The sequence below is a fragment of the Grus americana genome, chromosome 15 (assembly GCF_028858705.1).
Source record: "Grus americana isolate bGruAme1 chromosome 15, bGruAme1.mat, whole genome shotgun sequence".
In the NCBI taxonomy this organism is placed as follows: domain Eukaryota; kingdom Metazoa; phylum Chordata; class Aves; order Gruiformes; family Gruidae; genus Grus; species Grus americana.
The window spans coordinates 18001351-18021620 of record NC_072866.1 but is presented as its reverse complement, the minus strand read 5'-3'; the positions used below and the strand labels follow the sequence as shown (position 1 = coordinate 18021620).

The 20270-nt window shown below is 40.1% G+C and overlaps 1 protein-coding gene across 12 annotated transcripts; it reads right to left on the bottom strand.

The window, feature by feature from the left end:
• Nucleotides 1-1163: 1163 nt before the first annotated feature.
• On the bottom strand, nt 1164-20265 carry TNFRSF17 (TNF receptor superfamily member 17). Of its 12 annotated transcripts, XM_054842640.1 has the most exons (10): nt 19784-20265; nt 18577-18744; nt 13727-13815; nt 7538-7662; nt 7253-7381; nt 6167-6303; nt 3529-3676; nt 2945-3079; nt 2483-2614; nt 1164-1743 (listed from the first exon to the last, which is right to left on the bottom strand). In XM_054842640.1, the coding sequence occupies exons 8-10, from the start codon at nt 3057-3059 to the stop codon at nt 1487-1489; spliced, it is 504 nt and encodes a 167-aa protein (XP_054698615.1). In that variant the 5' UTR covers nt 3060-3079; nt 3529-3676; nt 6167-6303; nt 7253-7381; nt 7538-7662; nt 13727-13815; nt 18577-18744; nt 19784-20265; the 3' UTR covers nt 1164-1486. The 12 variants fall into 12 exon arrangements, with proteins under 12 accessions (XP_054698615.1, XP_054698611.1, XP_054698617.1 ...); XM_054842636.1 differs by lacking the exons at nt 6167-6303; nt 7253-7381 and adding an exon at nt 16041-16154; XM_054842642.1 differs by lacking the exons at nt 6167-6303; nt 7253-7381 and adding an exon at nt 8713-8779.
• Between the last annotated feature and the right edge of the window lie 5 nt (nt 20266-20270).

The following is a 20270-nucleotide window of genomic DNA, read 5'->3' as shown; positions in this document are numbered from 1 at the left end:
GGGGCTGCTGCTGCCCTGCCCTGCCCTGCCCTGCCCTGCCCCGCCCCGCCCTCCGGCCCGGCCCGGCCCGGCCCGGCCTCCTCTGGTAGTGCCGCCACATAACGGTCCCCCCGTGCGGTGCTTCTGCGGGGAGGCGAGAAATGCCGGGCAAATGAAAGATGAGAGAAACCAAGACAAAACGTTCAGTGCTCTCACGTGTGCTGTGTGAGCTAAAAGCCCTGGTCACGTTTCAAAAAAACGGTAAATTAGGAACCCTCTAATACAAAAAGGCAAAGTAATGAAGTCTTTGTCTTAAATGTTGTGGACCTGGTGTAAGGCGTCCCGTCGGTGGTCCCTCTGTGCGCACTGGGTACGGTGCCGTGCGCCTGCCCCGCGCTGCCCCAGGCTCTGCGGAGCGATGGCACGGCTCCCCGATACCCAACAGTAATACATCTAACAGCTCGGTAGGCCTGTTCAGAGGTTTGGGCTATGTGTGGCCAGACCTACACAGCTAACTCATACCTGGACCAAATGCTGTGGTCAGCCTCCTAAAGATGCTGTAATACCGATCGTTCGTAGATTTTGTCCGATAATTTACTAGTCTTGAAACACTTTAATTCATCATTTGTGCAAGAACCTGAAATAGAAAGTTATCTACAAATAAAAACGTTGTTGCTTCTGTTATTGTCGCAGTTTTCCAGGAATAAAACTGGCCTAATATTAGGAAAATAATATTTGGGAGGCAAGGTGACAAAAGTGTATTCCTAATTTTAGGCCACACAGTAACCTAGCATGACTATATCTAATCAGCATTACTTGTACATTTAACTAGGGTAAGTAAAAAAAAAAATAGTAAAATAGAAAGAAATCTTCATAGAATACACTCTGAAAACGCTTGGCCCTTCAAGAGAAGTCTGTGCATTGGGATGGCAGGTATGGACGGTGCTCCGCAGCACCACAACCTCCCCCAGTGACCCAGAGGTACTCGGAGCTGGAGGGACTCCATCCTCCACAAAGGTATTCGTCATTAGAGCATTCCCCTTTCAAGCATCAGATTTGATGCTTATTTGAAATTACTCTTTCCAAGGCCGGGGATGTAATGCGGGTCTTCATTTCTGCCCCTTGGAACATTCCTTGTGTACCATCAAGCGATTTTTGGTACAAGATCTGAGTTTAACATAAAATACATATTTGCAAACTTGTTTATTGATGGGCTTGTATACATCCGGCGTAAGTAGATACAATCACTAAAGGCAGGAAAAGCCAGCCTACATGGGGACATTCAAAAATTAAAAATTCCAATAACTACTTTAGTACCTGAGAATAATGTAGAAATATTTGACCAAAGAGATACTAGAATTAGAAATAATATGACAATATTAATGAAAGCTCAATGGAAGATCTATAAGGATGATGTACTAGTCTTCTCCACTGACTGCAAGTATTAAGATTAATAGCTATACTGGAATAACTATTATTATGCAGTAAAAATATACTTCTCTCATAGTCACCCAGCGCCCAGAATATAGTTGCAATAATCAAAAGATTTCGTGGTAACTAGAACAGTAGCTCCTTCTTCTGTAGCTGGTAATGGAAATGAAGTTTCACAGCCAGTCTGAGGTTTTACGAAGCCACAGTCACTGCAAGTGCATTCTTCCACTGAATACATTAATGTCTCACTTTGAAGTGAGTGCCTAATTCCTTCTGTATTTACACTGCTTTCAGTATGAGCCTTGAGAATATTATTCAGCTCCACAGAAGAGTCTGTAAATATACAGAAATTAATTTAGTACATACATCATGCTACACCAGGCATACAGTTATTAAAGATCCAAATTTCATTATGTTCCAACTATGTTCCTAACCCTAGTGAAAGTTTTAAGATGTAGTTATATATGATAATCTTTTGTTCTATGACAATATACCCCCTGTACTTCAGGATAAGCATTTAAGTAATCCAATATATACTTTCTAATCAGTTATTATTCATTGGCTGAACACTCCACAAATATTAGTATTTGTAAAATGTAAAAATACTTTAATTTTTTTCAGCTTCCCAAAATATACCACATATACTTCTCACAGGCTAGAATACTAAGTAAAATATTTACTGTCTTATAAGATGGAAAACATTGAATGGGTATTCTCTGCTGGGGTAGAATTCCTTTTGCATTCACTGAGAAGAGGATGAAACTCATAAAGATCTTATGCTATTGAGGGTTGGTTCATAAATGATTTCTCAAACACCAGCAAATAAGCCAGGTATGAATAAGCAACAAAACAATCCTGACACGATCCAGAACCCACAAAGAGAGATTGCTGCTTTGACAAGTTATCCTCTGGGTATTTTATTCCCCAATAACTATTTGAGGACTACAAAACAATCAACAAAGACAGTTATCAGAATCTGGAATATAAACAACATGCAAAATTTATACGTGGTAAGAGTAGCTAAAATGTACAATGATGTAAAATTATTTTATGAAAAATCGTATTTATTCACCTGTGTTTTTCAGTTTTTCTTTTAGTGGCTTCAGGTGCTTCCATTTAAACAAGACCATTAAGGTGAACAGAGTGAGCATTAAAATTACTCCTAAGCCCAGGCAAATCCAAAGAACTCCACTTGAATCAGTACCTTATGAAATAAAAGAAGTGCATTAAATTAATTGTAAACAATAACCAACAAACAGTAAACATGTCCAACACATAAAACTTCTTCTGTATCAAAGGAGCAATTTCTAGAGTGACAGCTCAAGTAAAGCTCGAGAGCTTTACAAATTTATTAACGCACATACTCATACAGGACATACTGCCTATGTCTTTAATATCTTTGAGCCCACATATTATTCTGATAAAAACTTCCCAGGGTTTAGATTTCTTTAAGTGTTTATGTTTACAAGTCTATGTAAAATGCAACATGAAAATGCCCAGCATAGCCACAAAGTATTGCAGAAACATCACTTACTCTTATCACAGTAGTTTTCACATGAAGGCGGTGGTGTACTAGAACATCGAAGATGACAAGGCTTACAAGAGAGCAGCAAATTATCAAAGTATTCATTTTTCGGGCAGTGTGCCATCAGGGTCAGTAATTATGGAACTGGAAAGCCACAGAAATTGTAAAAGAGTGAGGATCATCTACAAAGAGCTTTCCGGTTTTCAGTTTTAGCAAATCTAAGAACAGCTAGCAATAATAGTTAGGCTTCGATCACTGCTCCACTACATAGTATCATGTTAAATAAAAAGGATTTAACTCCGGGGCCCCCAAGGAATTACTGTTCCTTTTTTTGGCAATTCACAATTGTAGAAAAACAGAACAGCTGCACCAAGATAATTTTCAATGTAAATTTTGCCTGAAACAGAAAATGGTTATTTATAGAAGCATTTCTTGAACAGGTGCTAAACATTACAAACTGTAGAAGAGCAAGAAGATCTCCAAACAGGAGTTCAGAATAATTGTTCTTGTCTTTAGAATTTTGTGGGTTTTTTCATAGTGATGGGCCGCAGTAATCATATTTTCCTGTAATATGCAAACTATGCAATGCTTACTTTTTGTTCTTTTTGTCTCAGTCCAAGGAGCGTAAGATGACAAAAATCGAGGCAGGAGGCCTAGCAGTGAGCAGATAGGACCATTCAGTTTCTAGGTTCGCCATGACTCATTCTGCAACTTCAGACAACTTCCTTCGTACCTACTTCCCTGGATGGACAATAATATTTAGCACACATAGATGATGAAAGAATTACTTTTTGTAAATTAATGCTTTTCGGATTTTAAATGAGATACTGTTAAAGGACAAGTTCAACAATTACTTCATAATTGTGTTGTACAAAATACATCTAAGACCTTCAGTTATAACCAAAAGACAAAATCTAGACATTCAGTCACTGGGATATGGCTCCTCAGTTCCAAATTTGCTTCATTTATCTAGTCTATTAGGTTTTGGTCAACTGTTTTGCTTGATTCATTTTTGGGGTTTTACCTGGGTTTTTGCTTATAATCATAGTTATATGAGAAATTTAATAAGATCACATTCTAATAATGAAAGAAGAGCTATATGAATACTTTACAATTTTGATTCAAAACTTTATCTGCATTTTTCATCTTATTTTTCTATAATGCAGAACTGTGACTGTACCAAAACTGTGGTACCCAGCAGGGAAAAACAGGTGGGCAATAGATTTCATTCTTGTGGTAGAGTGTACAGTAGTTAAATTTCTCCTTGACATAATTAATTGCCTCTTTGACTAAAGAAAAATATTGCATAAGGAATTGTAATTTCATACCACATTACTATGTACAAGACTTATTTTCCCATGAAATGCGCCATGTGGGAACACACAAACTGGTTTTAGTGGAACAGTCTAACAGAGCCATCTGCATGCTACTCTCTAGCAGATGGAGCCGCTTATTGTGGCTTCTGCACTTGTTTCTGTATGCTGGGTGCACAGCTCTACGGGTGTTTCTCCCTGTTCAAGATTAGAGGATAAACAGGAATTGACAAAATCTGATTTAGGCGTGATGAAAGAAAATATGGATATAGACCGTGGGCAATGCCAAAAATGTCATGAGGAAGTCAATATCACCATTGACTTAAGCTGAAGTCATAAAAGTGGTTCTGACTTGCTTTGTGCATTCACATTCCAGGGGAAGTAGCCCAAGTTATCCCCAGAATATCCTTCCTATTTCTGATGAAGCACCAGCTGGTAGCTTATGCATAGGGTGATTTGAGTTTTTGCTTTTAAGATGCTGTTTAATCTTTTCAGTCATGGAGAGGAGAATCACATTCTCAACTGGGATCTGAAGGCAGCAGATAGTCATGAAGGTATCTTCATGGTATCCACAGGTACGATAAGTGAATTTCAGGACAGACAAGCTGGGTCCAATGCTTTTAATCTTTTATCAATATAATTACATTGACTTTGGTGAAATACTCTTTAATTTCACTTAAATAGAATATTTCCCTGTGCCACAACTTCCCCTTGCCTTTACCTTTTTATATTCATATCTATAATTTGCACTAAGACCCCTTATTGTTTTAGAAAGGAACCAGCTGACTAATTCTATGACTTTTGTGCAGCTGGTTCCAACACTACACATGGGCAGGACAGGTCTTTACTGCAGTAAGATTCTTTATGAAATCCACAGCTCCCACATTCTAAAACTTTCAAACTATATCACAGCTGCTGAATGCTTCTCAGCTTATTTCAGTAATCTGGGGAAATCACGTGTGCGCTATAACAGATGAATGAATCTGTTCTTTAATCAGCTTCACACTTTTTTCCAGTTGTACTAGGGGTGTGGGGGAGGACTGTCTTTGCTTCAGCCACTTTTATTACAGCTTTCTTGCCATGTTTTTTTATGTATGATAATGACACAGGTGTTTGGTTGGTTTTTTTTGACTGAATTGTGTAGGTATATTTATTTCAAACAATAGCTTTCTTCCACAAAGTTGTTTTGCTAAATAGGTAGGTTTATAATATTTTGGTATTAATTCACAGGTTCACAAAGAAGAGAAAGAAGTTCAGATTGACAGCGGTGAGTATTTTTGCTGGGAGATAGCAAAATGCTGTTATTAAATAGCACGTAGAAATCCCAAGTAGGCAACACAGATAATACTAAGCTTGAAAAACAATCATTGATAAACTCCTGAAAGTTCCATGTTGTTCCCATGAAGAAAGAAACCTTGAAATGCTCGCTAGCCATAGGTTCTGTTAAACAGAACACCTTTATGTGCCACTGCAGGTCGCCTTCAGAATTTTTTTTAATGGAAGAGGGATTCTACTGAGATGTGTCTGTGATCTCTCCCATATGCACCCACATTCTGTATCACTGACCAAAGAGTAAAAAACAATGCTCAACACTCCAGAAGTCAATGCATGTAGTTCCCTTACTGTTTAAAAAAAAACAAAAAAAATACCCCCCACCCCCCACCCCCCCCCCCCCAAAAAAAAAACCAAACCAGGCCTAAACCAAAAATGCACACAGATACTTACAAGGTATCTTCAAAATGTTTTGGCTGAAGGAGGTAGCTTTCTCTGGAAAATGTTAGTCTAACTTTCCTGCATACCTGCATGAGTAATATTTATCTACTTCACAGGAACAGTACAAAGTCATTTTATTAAAATTTGCTAAGTGCTTTCAATGAAAATTATTAAACCCATACAAAGTATGAGTTCAGAGACTCACAGAATATCAAGTTGGAAGGGACCTCAAGGATCAGCTGGTCCAACCTTTCTTGGCAAAAGCTCTGTCTAGACAAGATGGCCCAGCAGCCGTCCAGCCCAATCTTAAAGGTGTCCAATGTCGGGGAAGCCAGCACTGCCCTGGGGAGATTATTCCAATGGCTCATTGTTCTCACTGTGAAAGGTTTTCCTCTTGTGTCCAGTCGGAATCTCCCCAGGAATCACTTGCGCCCATTATCCCTCATCTTTTCCATGTGACCCCTTGTAAAAAGGGAGTCTCTTTGTAGCTACCCTTTAAGTGCTGGAACACGGTGATGGGGTCTCCCCTCAGCCTGCTTTTCTCAAGGCTGAACAAACCCAGTTCTCTCAGCCCTTCCTCACATGGCAGGCTTCCCAGTCCTTGGACCATCCTGGTGGCCCTTCTCTGGACCCTCTCCAGCCTGTCCACATCTTTTTTGTATGGTGGGGACCAGAACTGAACACCGTATTCCAGGTGTGGCCTGACCAGCACTGGGTAGAGTGGGATGACTTCTTTATCTCTGCTGGTGATGCCCTTGTTGATGCAGCCCAGCACCCTGCTGGCTTTCTTTGCTGCAGCACACTGGTCACTCATCGAGCTTGTTGTCCACCAGGACTCCAGGTCCCTTTCCACAGAGCTGCTCCCCAGCCAGGTGGATCCCAGCCTGTGCTGCACTCCTGGATTGTGTTTTCCCAGGCGCAAGACCTTACACTTGTCCTTGTTGAACTTTGTTAAGCACTACTGCTCTACTTATTACTGCAGTGTATCCTGCAACTGATACATGTTTGATATGATATGGTATGATTCCTAAAAATTGTGAAGAATGGGCTTAAAGAGAGAAATGTTGATCTAAAAGCAACAAAAGAATAAGATATGTCTAGAATGGGTATACACACTGCTTATAACATTGCTTCTCTATGCCCACCATTGCTATACCCAAATACGATTTCTAAATTCCAGGGAAAATGTACTGAAGGCATCAACACAACCGCCATTTAAATTAGCACTCAACAGTAAGAATACTTTCTCTGGTGCAGTTGATGCAGGCATGATTTCAGCCCCGAAACTTACAGATTTCACTTCTGAAGTGTAAAGTGACACCCTTAAAGAATCTTCTGGAAAGGTAACCAGTTTTATAGCTCAGATTCGTCTGAGGTTCAAAAAGAAGTCTGAAATCAAACTTCTGGCTTCTGTGCTCTACTAAAGCAAAGAAAAATACACCATTGATAACTGACAGGTAAGATACATTCCAAAACATACTATTATGCAACAGATGTGACGAATCTTTTCTAGAAAACCAGATGGCTCTTAAAACACAGCTCAAACTTTTTTCAAAAACTGTCTTAAATAACTCACATAAGTCTCAAGGTAGCCTGGACTGGTCTGAATCTGTTTAGGATGGCGTGATGAAACAAAGAGCTGTAAGTTCATGATGTGGAGCTATGTGTTCCTTTCAAGATCACAGTATCTTTCTGGATGATCTTAAAAAAAAAGAAGGAATACCATTTCAGTGAGGCATAAGATACACATTCTTTTTCTAAGTTGGAAACTGATGTGATTAAATCAACATTGTTTTTCTCAAGCAGATTAGGAAGCTAACATATGTGGAAAAATAACTGAAGTCTTGATGTGTTTGGTAAAAAGAACCCATAGCTGTGCTCTTACTGAGGGTGTCACTGGTCAGACAACGCAGTTCAGAGGAGTAGTGGAAGCAAGTAGATGGTGGTAACTTTGTACAGTTTTATGTCCTGCAGGCAATGCACATTCTTCCTCTTTCCATAACCCTCTGCACATGTTTTAACAGAGCAACACTGACAGTAGTTTGGAAGAAATTGCATAGAGCAGATAATAATATTTAAAAAAAAAATAAATGGAGATCATCAAGGCATACTGTAAATTCAGTGCTGTCACATGGAACATTTTTAAGATGATCTATTGATGCTACACAACTAGCTTCACCTTGAGGCAGAAATGCTTCCCAGTAGATGTAACCCAAATATAGGACTTCTGGGAAAAATATTAAAGAGAGGAGCGTAAGACATGACATTACTTTGTAAGACAATTAACAATGCAATACAGGATATAACTCCTACCATAAGCAGTATTATTAGTCTTCACAACTACTTTACTTTTTGCTATGAAATTCTTTCCTCTGTTTTCCTAGTCTAGAAGAAGTGCATCTGTGTTTACTTATTGGCAATGGCTTTTCTTGTGTACGCAGAATACCTCTCTCTCCCAAACAGCAGGCTGTCTTTGTGCTCTAATACATCTGCTGTATAATACGCAGAAGTGTTAATATTGTGATTCCTGAAATATTGTGTCACTCAAATGTAATGAGCTACATTCTAAATCACACTATTCTGGCACAAAGACGATCCATGTCTAATTAGCACGACTGGTCTGTAGGCCGCCAAAGATGGTGTTAGATTATATACAGCTAAGCTGATTAAATGTCATGGGTCTAGTGAAAGGGACAGTCCTGCTCTTCACTCTGCAGTATTCTGAAGCACAAGAAGGGCTCTAGGGCTTACCTAACCACATGGCAAGCAGCTTTAATTTGTTAATCCAGTCAGTTCATAGAGTTTTACTCCCTGGGGCCTGGAAAAAAAGGCCAGAAACAGAATAGAGAGATAAACAGCTGATTACCTAGTGGGGATGTGAAACTAAGTCCGCCACAGAAGTACAAATTTGGCAATGCACCAATGCCTTTATTTCAAAGGTCCTATCAAACTCTAAGTACTGTAGAAATTAATTTGTGTCTAATTATTTGATATGGTGTATATGGGATCATAAGATATTGTGGCAGATATGCTTACACTCTCTATAACCAGTTGGCCAGAAACGTTTTTCCGTGACTAGAGTTCAAACGCATTTATCATAAGACACAGAAGTAAATACAAAGAAGTCTCATCTTTTCAATGAAATTTTAGGAAACCTCCCCTCAAGTAAAAGGCTAAATACAGCTCATTTCATCATCAGAGCTCCAGAGAATACTGCTGTCTCTTATAGCGATAATTTTCCTCCTACGGTTTGACTACTATTTCCCAAAGCTTACAGCCTTTAGAGATAAATGAATTTTTTTTTTGATAGATGTGCCCCAAAACACAAATCCTTGATTATTAAGCAATACATTTTTCACACACAGGAAACTGGGGAGCAATGACAGTAAAGGGTCTCTAATGTGTCATTCATATAAACCACCACCATACAAGTCACAGTCTTTTCTCCTTAGCTATATATAGTTTTATTGATGTATGTAATGACAAAACAGAGGCAACAAACGGTAGGAAAAACTATGAGGAATTACAGTTGTCACGGCCTGTTGACTTTGTTTTCTGCACATCCTAACATTCAAAAGTCCTACTTCTCAGGGGTCCGAAAACAAGCACATAATCATAAGATCTTGATAAACAATAATTCCCAGTGACAGACCTTGCTACACAGCTAAAACACACATTATTTCAAAATCTATGTGCTGTGGTTTACCTGCTGCTTTCACTGACTACATGAGTTCCCCCAGAACTTCTGAAGACAAGTATCGATAGAGCAGTTTTGAAATGACATTTTGGGGGACCATTTCTTATCTGCCCATGCCTCTAAAAAGCATGCTACAAATATTTATTCTCAAAGCAGAAATTAATCCAACATAACTTTTTCTCAATTCAGTAAAACACTGTGGTGTTTGCTCTCAAAAACAAGTGTCAAACTGTGCCAGAAAAAGCTAACTCATTCAACAGAGGATTACTTGCTGCAGTGCACAGAAAATGTATTTGATAGTTATTATGTAGATGGGTGATGGCACTTGCAATAAAACATGTTTGGGGAAATGACTCGCTACAGAAGGAAGACATTTTCTCTTAACAAGATTCTTGTGCAACCTACATTTTTGAGTAATTTTGATAGGAAGAAGTTAATATTAAAAATAAAAACATCTTTCAGCACTTTGTTGGGAAAAGTTTACTATACCAACTGGCTTTAATATGAGAGATGTAGTACCTGAACTCAGAAGCTGTTTGTAAAGTAGAATATTGGATTCAGCCAGCCAATGAAACAAAACCCAGAAGCATTAAGAATAAATTCATTAAGTGACATTAAGATAAGGATATTGTAAATAGAAACTGTAGTTATGCTATGTTAATAGTTTATCCACTGCCTTGTACAATACACATTAAATCCTCTAAGCAGCACACTGTTTTGTTATATGTAAACCGTGTGCACACACACACCCCAGAAAGTGTCTGAGATGGCTGGGTACTGATGGTTCTCCTACAGTGATATTTACCTTTAGGGAACAACAAATATATGGCTTATTTACTAGTGAAGTTACAGTTCAGCTTTTTTTCAGTTATGGGATTTAGAGGGCTTGCATTGGCTTTCCACATAGAGTTACATATTTATATTAATAAATACTTTCTCCTTGTCACTTGATTTTGTTCCAAAAGGATGACAGAAATTAGTAGAGTTGTGCAAAATAAGAAAGGATTTATCAAATATAATAATCGGTCATTTAACTGTAAATCCACAAAGCGTTGCCAGGGAGGTATTTCTGCAGTTACATTACTGTAACTTAAGTTAAAAAACTCCCCAAGATATCCTCTGAGAAGAATGTCATTCAGACAAGCTGGCCTGCTAGAGTTGGCATCACTACGGAGAGTAATGGGAAATAAAATTGAGAAAAAAAAAGTGTCAACTGTGGAAACAACAGAAAAAAGAAAAGGAAAAACAATTCTCAGATTTGCTTCTAAAATGTTTCAGTCTGACTCAAGAGTGACACCCAGGGACAATTTATAAAGACCAGGATGAAATATACTTCTCTGCTCTCATAATGTGATTATCAACCACTGGCAACTCTCCTCTGGACTTCAAATCTACATCTGGAAGCAGTAAAACATCTATCTGTTGTTTTAGCATACTGTCAGTTCTACTAGAGTATCAAACTACTGAACAGGTTTCAGGAAATCAAGTAATGTTTACTGGCAAACAGAGTACAGGTAGGTACCAGCACAGCACAGACCAGGAGGGAGTGTTTTGGAGCTGTACACACACACACGCACTCTCTCGAGATTTAGAACCCTCTGTCATGTGAGCGGGAGACCTAGAGTTACATGCCACTTTGGCGGAATACCAAGCACTGAGCATCCAGCCAGAGCATTTCCTGAACCCAAATTTGACTGTTGGTTTCCTTAAACATCTGGAGAAGCCTAAGACTTCCAGAAATCCTTCTCAGTGCCCATTTTTAACATGTGTTAAACTGGTAATACTTATGTGGCAAAGATTAGTCACCTGAAAAAGGTAAGGAGAATTTGAGCTTCTACTACTTAATTTGAAAAAAGCTATTGTGAGTTTCAACACTGAAATAATAAAATGAAAACTCTGAATGGAAAACTGAAGAAAGTAATACTATTATGTCAATAATTAAACATAAAGATTGAAATTCACCTCTCCCAGAACAGTAGCTTAAGGTCTATTTACCACACGTAACTTCAACAACAAATCTTTGTTCTGACGCTGCTTTGGGGTTTCTCTGTCCACGCGTGTGCCAGCTTTTTTGCCTGACTGTACTTCAGAAATTCTGCTGGCATAGTTACATAGCACTTACCAAGAGAAAGAGGGTTTTCTGCTAGGACTGTTACATTCCCTTCACAAACAGCACTAGCTGGGCTGACAAAGGAATTCTTCAGGCTGTATCACTGCCTCTACATTGGTCATTTTGTGCTGGCACAGCTCTTCTGGGTAGCACACGTAATTTTTTTTTCCATGCACTAAGACAACTGGCCTACACTGTCAAGTCTTACAGTACAGGCTTGGTCTGAGTCCTCTCCAGCTCTCTAAAGCCATTTACAGAAAAAATCCAAAGAAAAGAGTCCCTTATAAATCACCTCATCACAACAATCCTAAAAATCTGAGAGATCAATGTGCATACAAAAAAACAACCACTTTTTCTTCCCAAAAGTTGCTGCACTTCAAGGAACAGCAGTCTTACAGACAGTTATCGCCTCAAAAAGCATTAAACTGTTCTGAAGCGGTTATTTTCAGAAATCCATATTTTGTTAAGTGCACGCTTTAACTGTATGGCTGGGAGGAGATAAGCTGTTGTAGGGTACACACTACTAATAAACAAAAGCAAGTGGTTATTAAAGGATTCATTGTGTTCATTAACTTTTACAAGCTGCGCAGAACAATGCTTTTTTTAGACACAATATTGTTTAATATCATTTGGGCACAGTGCTAAATCAAGAACAACGTGGATTTTGCCCGTTTGGTTCTGCACATTTTAATTAGACCACTGCTTTGAAAAGAGTGATGTTGCTTTGCTACATCTGGTATTTCCAAAAAAGATTAAAGAACAAAACAACTGAAGAGAAAAATGTTCCTTAAAAATAGTAATTAAAATAACAATAGTATAAACATTGTCAACTAAATCTCAGACAACTTCTATATCCCTTACTATGTTCAAAGTCTACTTAGCTAGGAGCCAAGTTATGGAAAAGATTAAGTGCATAGCACAGAAAAGCAGTGTTTATAGTCTATAAACCCTTTGGGGAAAGAAGACACCTTCTCATTTGTCTGGTGTTCTACATGTGCCAACATTGTTGTGTAACTACTAAGGACAATGCATAAAACAATAATTGTGCGAGCAAGTTTGGATTAAGCTAATGCTTGTTAGAATGCCAGTGACATTTTTATGTTGGTGCAATAGTTTTTACAGAATGCAAACTTAATTTTTTCTTCCTTTCTTAATGTCAGCACTTACATTTTGCACTGGAAAAATAATCTCCCACATACTACTATTTTAGTGACTTTGCAGGTGGCGAAAACAAACTAAAACTAATCAGTGGTATAATGCCAACAAGAGTAAGAGAGTTACAAGAAGAATAAATGTGCATGAACACCTTTAATGGCGTGAAGTGCTTGGCATACACTCAAATCTAACAAAAATTTTTCTTCTGGTAATTTTAACCAAATTCTCTAGCCATTCAGTGTTTGTGGACAAGTTTAGGTAACCCAGAATTACTTTATTTCAGATTCCCAAGTACAGCACCACAGTGCCAATATGTGCTCTCTCCCAAGACAGGAGGGAAATTGTAATTGATTTAGCCATCCCTATTCCAGCATAATTCCCCATGCAAATTGCCTTCTCTGGAATAAAAATACTGGCACAGAATAATTCTGGCGTAATTGGTCCTATTTAGAAACAAGCTCAATATTTCATTCTCACAATTTCATACTGAAGTAATTATTTTCTGCAACAATGTTAACGTGTTAACTAGCTATAGAAGAACAGCTTTAAAAATCCCATGACACTGTTATTCTTTCTTCGTAACAATAACGCCATTTTGCTTTCGTCGTTACCAAAACTAAAATCTTAAGGGATCTCTAATGGACAAAATGCTCCCTCAACTGGAATTCTGGAGAATTAAGAAGGGGAAAAGAAAGCACATGAAAATCCCACATGGAACTAGTGTTCTATCCCCAGCTCCCTGGAGACAGCCAGCCAGCATGTAAAACTTTCCATGTGAAACATCAGTGTCATAAAACTCTTACCATGTGTATAAGGCAGGAGATCTGGCCTAGAGGTGTTATGGAACCACAGTGGACATGGCAACTCCAAGCTTCTCCATGTCAGGGAGTCACTGAAAGGGTGTGAATAAACAGCATGTCACATACCCTGCATTAACACCCTGTATTGATGTTTTCAGTGCTAAGTTCAACGTTTTTATTATCTCACAAAAACATCTGTTATTAAGACAGTCTAGAAAAATTATACGAGGTACAGCTGAATTTTGTTTGATAGTGGGGACTCACCTTGTGTGTCTGTGTTGGACTGTAAGCCCCACTTGAAATGCTAGCCACCTTTTCTGCATTTTTTTTACCTCTATATCAAGCTACAAGACTGACAATATGATGGTATCCAGAACTGCAAATCCTCTCTGTTACTTCTCTCCTGCTAGAGCAATACTAGCTTACAGCCAGCGGAAGGACATCTCCTGAGGATCAGGCACTTAAAAGTCATCATTGTTGCTCAGTCAACTCAGCATCCCAGCCCCTGGAATTCTCAAATTTATCTCAGGTCACAGGGAGCAAAAATATCCTCTGTTTCCATTTATCACTTCCAGAGAATCTATGTATTTTAGGCTTGTAATATTTACTTTCCACATCCAACAGTTTTATAGGTGAAAACAAATTTACTCCAACGAAGCAGAAAAATTTCTAACCGAAATGTTGCTAATCAAGATGAAAGCATAAGAACAGTTGGACAGAGGTCTGGATGGTACTTAACAGGATTTATTTTCAGCTGCTTCAGTATCTTAACTGACATGATGCCTCCTCCCACTAATCCTACACCTGGCTTTCAGATCTCTAAAACTGCTGTCGTGGTTTTACCCCAGCCGGCAGCTCAGCCCCACACAGCCGCTCGCTCATTCCTCCCTGGCGGGATGGAGGAGAGAATGGGAAGGGTAAAAGTGAGAAAACTCATGGGTTGAGAGAAAGACAATTTAACAGGTAAAGCAAACCAAGGAATTCACAAATCCAAAACATAGCCCTGCACTAGCTACTGTGGAGTAAATTAACTCCATCCCAGCCAAAACCAGCAAAACCACACGGTCTCTGCCTTTCTTCAAAATAGATTCCCTCCTGTCTCTAACCTTTCCAATCCTAACTCAGTCACTATACACATCCTTGAAGTGATCTCCCTTCCTTGGATGTGCGTTCTTTGCTCAGCACATTCCTTCCACGTTAAGCAATCCTTCTGCTATTTGCAACATTTCCAACTGTCATAAGTTTTATAAACTATGTCTAGATAATTCCCAGTGTGCACACCTAAACCCTCATCTTTGTTTATTTTGAGCTTTGATAGCAAGAGACCCCACACACAACAAACAGTTTTGATAGCAAAACTACTTACATAAACCACTCTCCCCCATGCTATTTATCAGTCTGGAGGCTTGCAGTATCAAAACCACAGAAGAAATTCTGTCTAAGGAATAAACTGCAATGACTGTGAATTTAAGGAGAGGCACCTTGAAGAAAGAACTAGCTAGCACCCAGCTTACAGGTTCTTCAAATCTGAACAACAGGCTAACGAAGCAATAGATCACACAGCTGAGAACCCTGAGCCTCCAACTAAAGTCACCTAAGAAAAGGGATGGCACTTGTAAAAAAAGAAGACCTTTCAGTCTTTATTTCTAGAGATACACAAGCAAGAGAAAGAAAGGTTGTGTATGCATACAGAAGTGAGAGATGCGTGACTACCTTGGAAAATAATGAGCTGATCCTATGTATGAAGTGTTAGAGAGGTAAGGACATGAGAAAATTATAAACTGGCATTTTGGTGTATGGATCCATGTATTTCTTTTGCTATCTAAAGTAAAACCAATTAATTTTATGCCCTTTTTGAAGCCTGCAGTATGTGCTTTAACTGCTCCAAAAGAAAGGCTGTAACTCTAGATTGGAGACCTCAAAAAGAAGAACCTAGCTCAGAAGTACTCATCACCAACCCACAATGAAATGTGTAAGAGTGAAGTTGCTAAACTCCTTTGAGGATGCCCCTTTGCAAGCTTGGTGTAATTCTACAACTGAACTGTGGAAGAGAGCTATGGTGCTACATGTGGAAAACTAAAGAAGATTTTATTTGAATCTCTTCTGATCAAATAGCTTAAAATGCATGAGTGTTAAGACAGCACAAATACAGCAATTATGTGAGTGTCCAGCAGAGGGAGAGTAATGGGTCAGAAACAGCACTTGTTAAATAGCAGGGTTAGAGCAAACATCAGTGAAAAGATGTTTTCAGGTCAAGATATCTTAGTTTGGATTATACACGGTCTTGTGCAAATATAAAAGCCTCTTTATTACTCACGCTTCCAGGAACACTAGCAAAGGTTCAGACAGACCTGGCTCTTGAAAAAGCCATTATGCTGAAACATACTGTGTTTTTTGTTCTCTAGTTCTCAGCTACGTCTCCACAGACTACCTGGGAAGAGAATTTGCCAGAGTTTAAGAACCTTAATTCATAATCTCCTGGCACCGAATCAAACTTAAGCTAGTTCAGTATTTTCAGTTCTGTGTCAAGCCTCATTAATATTATGAAAGATATTTAGATTAAACTCTTATGCGGCCTTCCTGCAAGAGAGGTATATCACTTAGGTACAGCCTTAATTCATGTTTTCCACAAAAATGTTCTGGACTCATTTAACTCCACCTGCTTCTTCTAAGTAATGCTAATCCTAATTTCTAGAATGTCATCTGAGCTTGTTCCTTCACCTAAGCCTCAGATAAAGAGCTATGCTTCTAGAATGGCACCTTCATAGCTGAGCACAGTTTCCTATATTTTTCTTTTAATAATTTACCTTGTAGCTCTTGTCTTTTCTTCCTCCTAGGTAAATAACTTGTTCTCTTGGCTTTGTTTTTAAAGGCTCATTCTGACTTCAAAGCAATTCTAAATATCAGGCTACTCATTTAAGTGCATAACTAATGTACATATTTGAATACCTTTAAATTTCAGGGCATGGCTCAGAGTGTGTCAGTTTAATTTCAGCTTGCTGCCACACCAGAAAGGGAAGTCTTATGCCTTTCCTGCTCCTCCCAGTCTCAGCCAAACTCTTTCTTTCCCATTTTGCAGCAGCTCAGGAACTTATCTAATCTCAAGGTAAACTGACTCAATTCACTCATAACCCAGGACCCTAAAGCCACTCTCCTTCTCCCTTAGGCTGCTGTGATTTCATGGAGTTTAATACGCTTACCTATTGGTGGTGAGCTGTTAACCTGTTTGAAGCCTTCTAGTCACATATATCTTTCTTTTCTGCTTCAGTTCACATAAGTAAAACATTGGTATTTCGTAGGTATATCTGCTAGGGTGTAAAGTGCTTGTGAGAACCTTGGATGAAAGTTACTACTGAAGTACAGCACGCTGTTCCTAATATCGTATGAATGAGGACTCCGTTTCACTGCTACAACATTGACTTATCACAGGCCGCACAGCGGTGGTGAAGCTACCTTGAGGTGGTTTAATAGTGCGTAGCTTGCTCTCACTAAGAAAGAGGCCCTGTTCCCCATTCTTACTTTATACCAGCTCTGGCATTTGTCAAACACCTCTTAAGAGCTGATTCATCTCAGTGACCCAGGAGGAAAAAGAAAGTGGATTGTTCTGTAGCTAAATTTAATGAGATGGACTGACTCAGCAAAGGGTCTAACGAGAGCTAGAAGGCAGCGCAAGGATGGGTAGAACTGCAACTGTGGGGGAGACAGTTTCCCCGCACCTCAGTCCTCACATGTTAACCCTGAGGTGCTCCAGCCTCTTCTTTTCTAAGCACTGCTTTGATAATTTAAGTCAGTTATGATGTGGTGATGGATTTATATGAGTGGTTCTCAGTAAGAAAAGCTTTTTAGTATTTATTAAATGAAGAGGTAGTATATTTATTCTGCAAAAGAGATTTAAACAAGTAAAGCTCTTACAATGCTTTAAAACCTCAAGAGAGCATGACCATTTACATTCCAGTAGATATTTTGCCAGTAAAATTATCATGATTCCACTTAGGTTTTGTTTTGAGTACCAGCTGTTTGTAAGTGGAAAAACAAACTACTAGCCCTGTTAAAAATTTAGCGTTTGAGTTTACACAATTCCTGTGTGCAACACAGCCTGCAAAACAGGTTTGTACACTGTGAAGGACATCTGGCATCTTCTGAAATTCTGTGGGCCAATTGTTTATATCCTAGCAAGTACCTAAGGAAGAAGTGCCTGTCAAGGAAGGAAGGAATGTCGGATAACACAAGTAATTTTTTTTCCCCTGAAATCAGCAGTAATACATACTTCCATTCCTCTGATCAAACACATACGTGGCCCCACTCCCTGCACCACCTCCCCCCAAAAATAAAAAAAAAAGTAAATAAAATCACAACTCGGTACTTTAGGAGCTGGCAGAATGAAACTCCATTTCAACAACCTTCCAGAAGCCTTTCTAAGGAATGCCAAAGTGTACCTAAGAATTGCTGTCTACATGTCCTGTGTGCTGGTAATCTCAACGTAAGTCTTAATTGCTCTGAAAATATAGCACCTGCCTCCAGTCAAGCCTTTCCTGACTTGTAGGCTGTGTCAAGGCTCAAACAAAAACCCAAGCTTGCAATACAGCATTGCAGTCATTATAAAACTGAGCTATTAAATGCTCATAATGACAGTAAAAAGTGTACAATAACAAGCTACTCTGTCAGCAGAATTCATGAAGCTTGGTTTCCACTGGGTTTTTATTATTCAACAGTAGTCACCTATGAGCTCCTCTGTTCCAGTGTTACCTCGTTTCCATACTAAATGAAATGTATCAGATACCTGCTGGTTAATAAATGTCACCTAACGAGCAAAAGTTATCATTAAAAAACAAAACAATAAAACCCAAACAAACCTTTAGTAAGTGGAGAGTGCTATATTGAGGTGTCCTTATGATACTAGCTGCTTAGGAAACTTATTTCTTACTCATGTAGCTTTACTTCTGCTTTCTGCATTCTCCTGACAAGAAAGGATCACATCTTGTTCCTGCCTCCACCCCAGCCTCAGTGGGACTGCACGCAACCTGTTGGGGGTTTTAAACAGAAACACGATTGCCACATGCTGCTGAGAAACATACTTGTAGTTAAACAACATTCTGAATGTTAAAACAGTAACACGGGTGAGAATCTTCCTTAATTACACTCAACTTTGAACAAGAGAGGCCCTGGCGATGTCTCTCTCAAAAGTGGGATGGAACTCTGCACCACAGAGTAACCAGAGTGGCTTTCACGAGATCTTTAACCCTCATTCTTCAGGCTCTGGTGAGGGTCAGGTCTTGGTGCTTGAAGGAAAGACTTCCACTTAGCAGAGCATATAGTCTTTCATTGTGAATTGCATTTTTTTCTTTCAAAATTAATTATCTGTGGTGTTGGTTGGGATCTTTTTTTTTTTACAAGTGTTTTCCCTGAATATGATCGGTTGGAAGCACATTTTTCCACTAACACATGTGCCTTACCTGCCATGTAGAATTTTTTGCTTGTCAAGGGCGTACATGTTGCTGCTGGTGTGCAGCCAGAAACCATCTGTTACGCAAATGCCGCTTCAGGAGGGTTTGTGGAGTTCTCCAACCAAAACCGCGCTGGATTTAGTACTGGATGGAGATCTTCACATTCTAGTTCCAAGCCCATCTGCTTTCAAAACATCCCCGTAACCTGCCCTATAGCGTTCCAATGTAAGCAACGCTGCAGATGACTCGGTCCTCACACGTGAGCGCGCCGAGAACCTCCCTGCTCCTGAGCACTCGCTGTGCCCAGTTAACTCCCTGATGCTGAACCTTCCAAGGTGAAACGCTGCCACAGCCGTGCCAGCCTGCTAACCAACGTCTACCTGCTTCCCCTCTGTTCCTCCTCGTCTCCTCCAAAGCTTAACTTTAGGGGATGTTTTTTGGGATTGGGGTTTTTTTATAACTTACTAAGTTCTAATAGTCTTACCAGTCAAGGGCCTCAGTCCTTGACAAGTCCTACTGAATTTGGCTCAACTGGATTTTTCTAGTGATGATAACCAAGTCAAAGCGTGCCGTAGAACTGCCAAAATTGGAAGTTTGACGCATGCCGTCCACTTACGGCTGGACGCGTACAGACGCGCGGGCTCTCGCCTCACAGGAGAGCGCGTGCTCGCAGATCTTCGCTCGGGAGCGCTGCTGACCAACACGGCTGCCCTCGCTGCGTCCTCGCTCTGCACCTACGCCCGCGAGGAGCGGGTAGCCGCAGCTTTCCACAGATGAAGGCCAAAAGCAGCAGGTCCGGCCCTCGCTCCGGACGCTGAGGGACGCTGGCGCCCGGCCCGCTAGGACGGGTAGTCCGGGTCCCGCCGGCGGCGTTGGCGCCAACTCCGTGTCCCGTCTCTTCCCCCCCCCCCCCCCTCCCCGCCCCGAAGGCGGAGGCGGGGACGGGGGAAGCGACAGGCGAGCGCAGAGGCTGACAGGAACGGTAGTTTCTCAGGGCGCAGGACTCGCAGGCGACTCCGTTTCCCGTCTCCGCCGCGGAGGCGGGCCAAGGGGCTGACGCGAGGCCTGACGGGCACCGTAGTTCCGGCGCCTTGCCGCGGCCC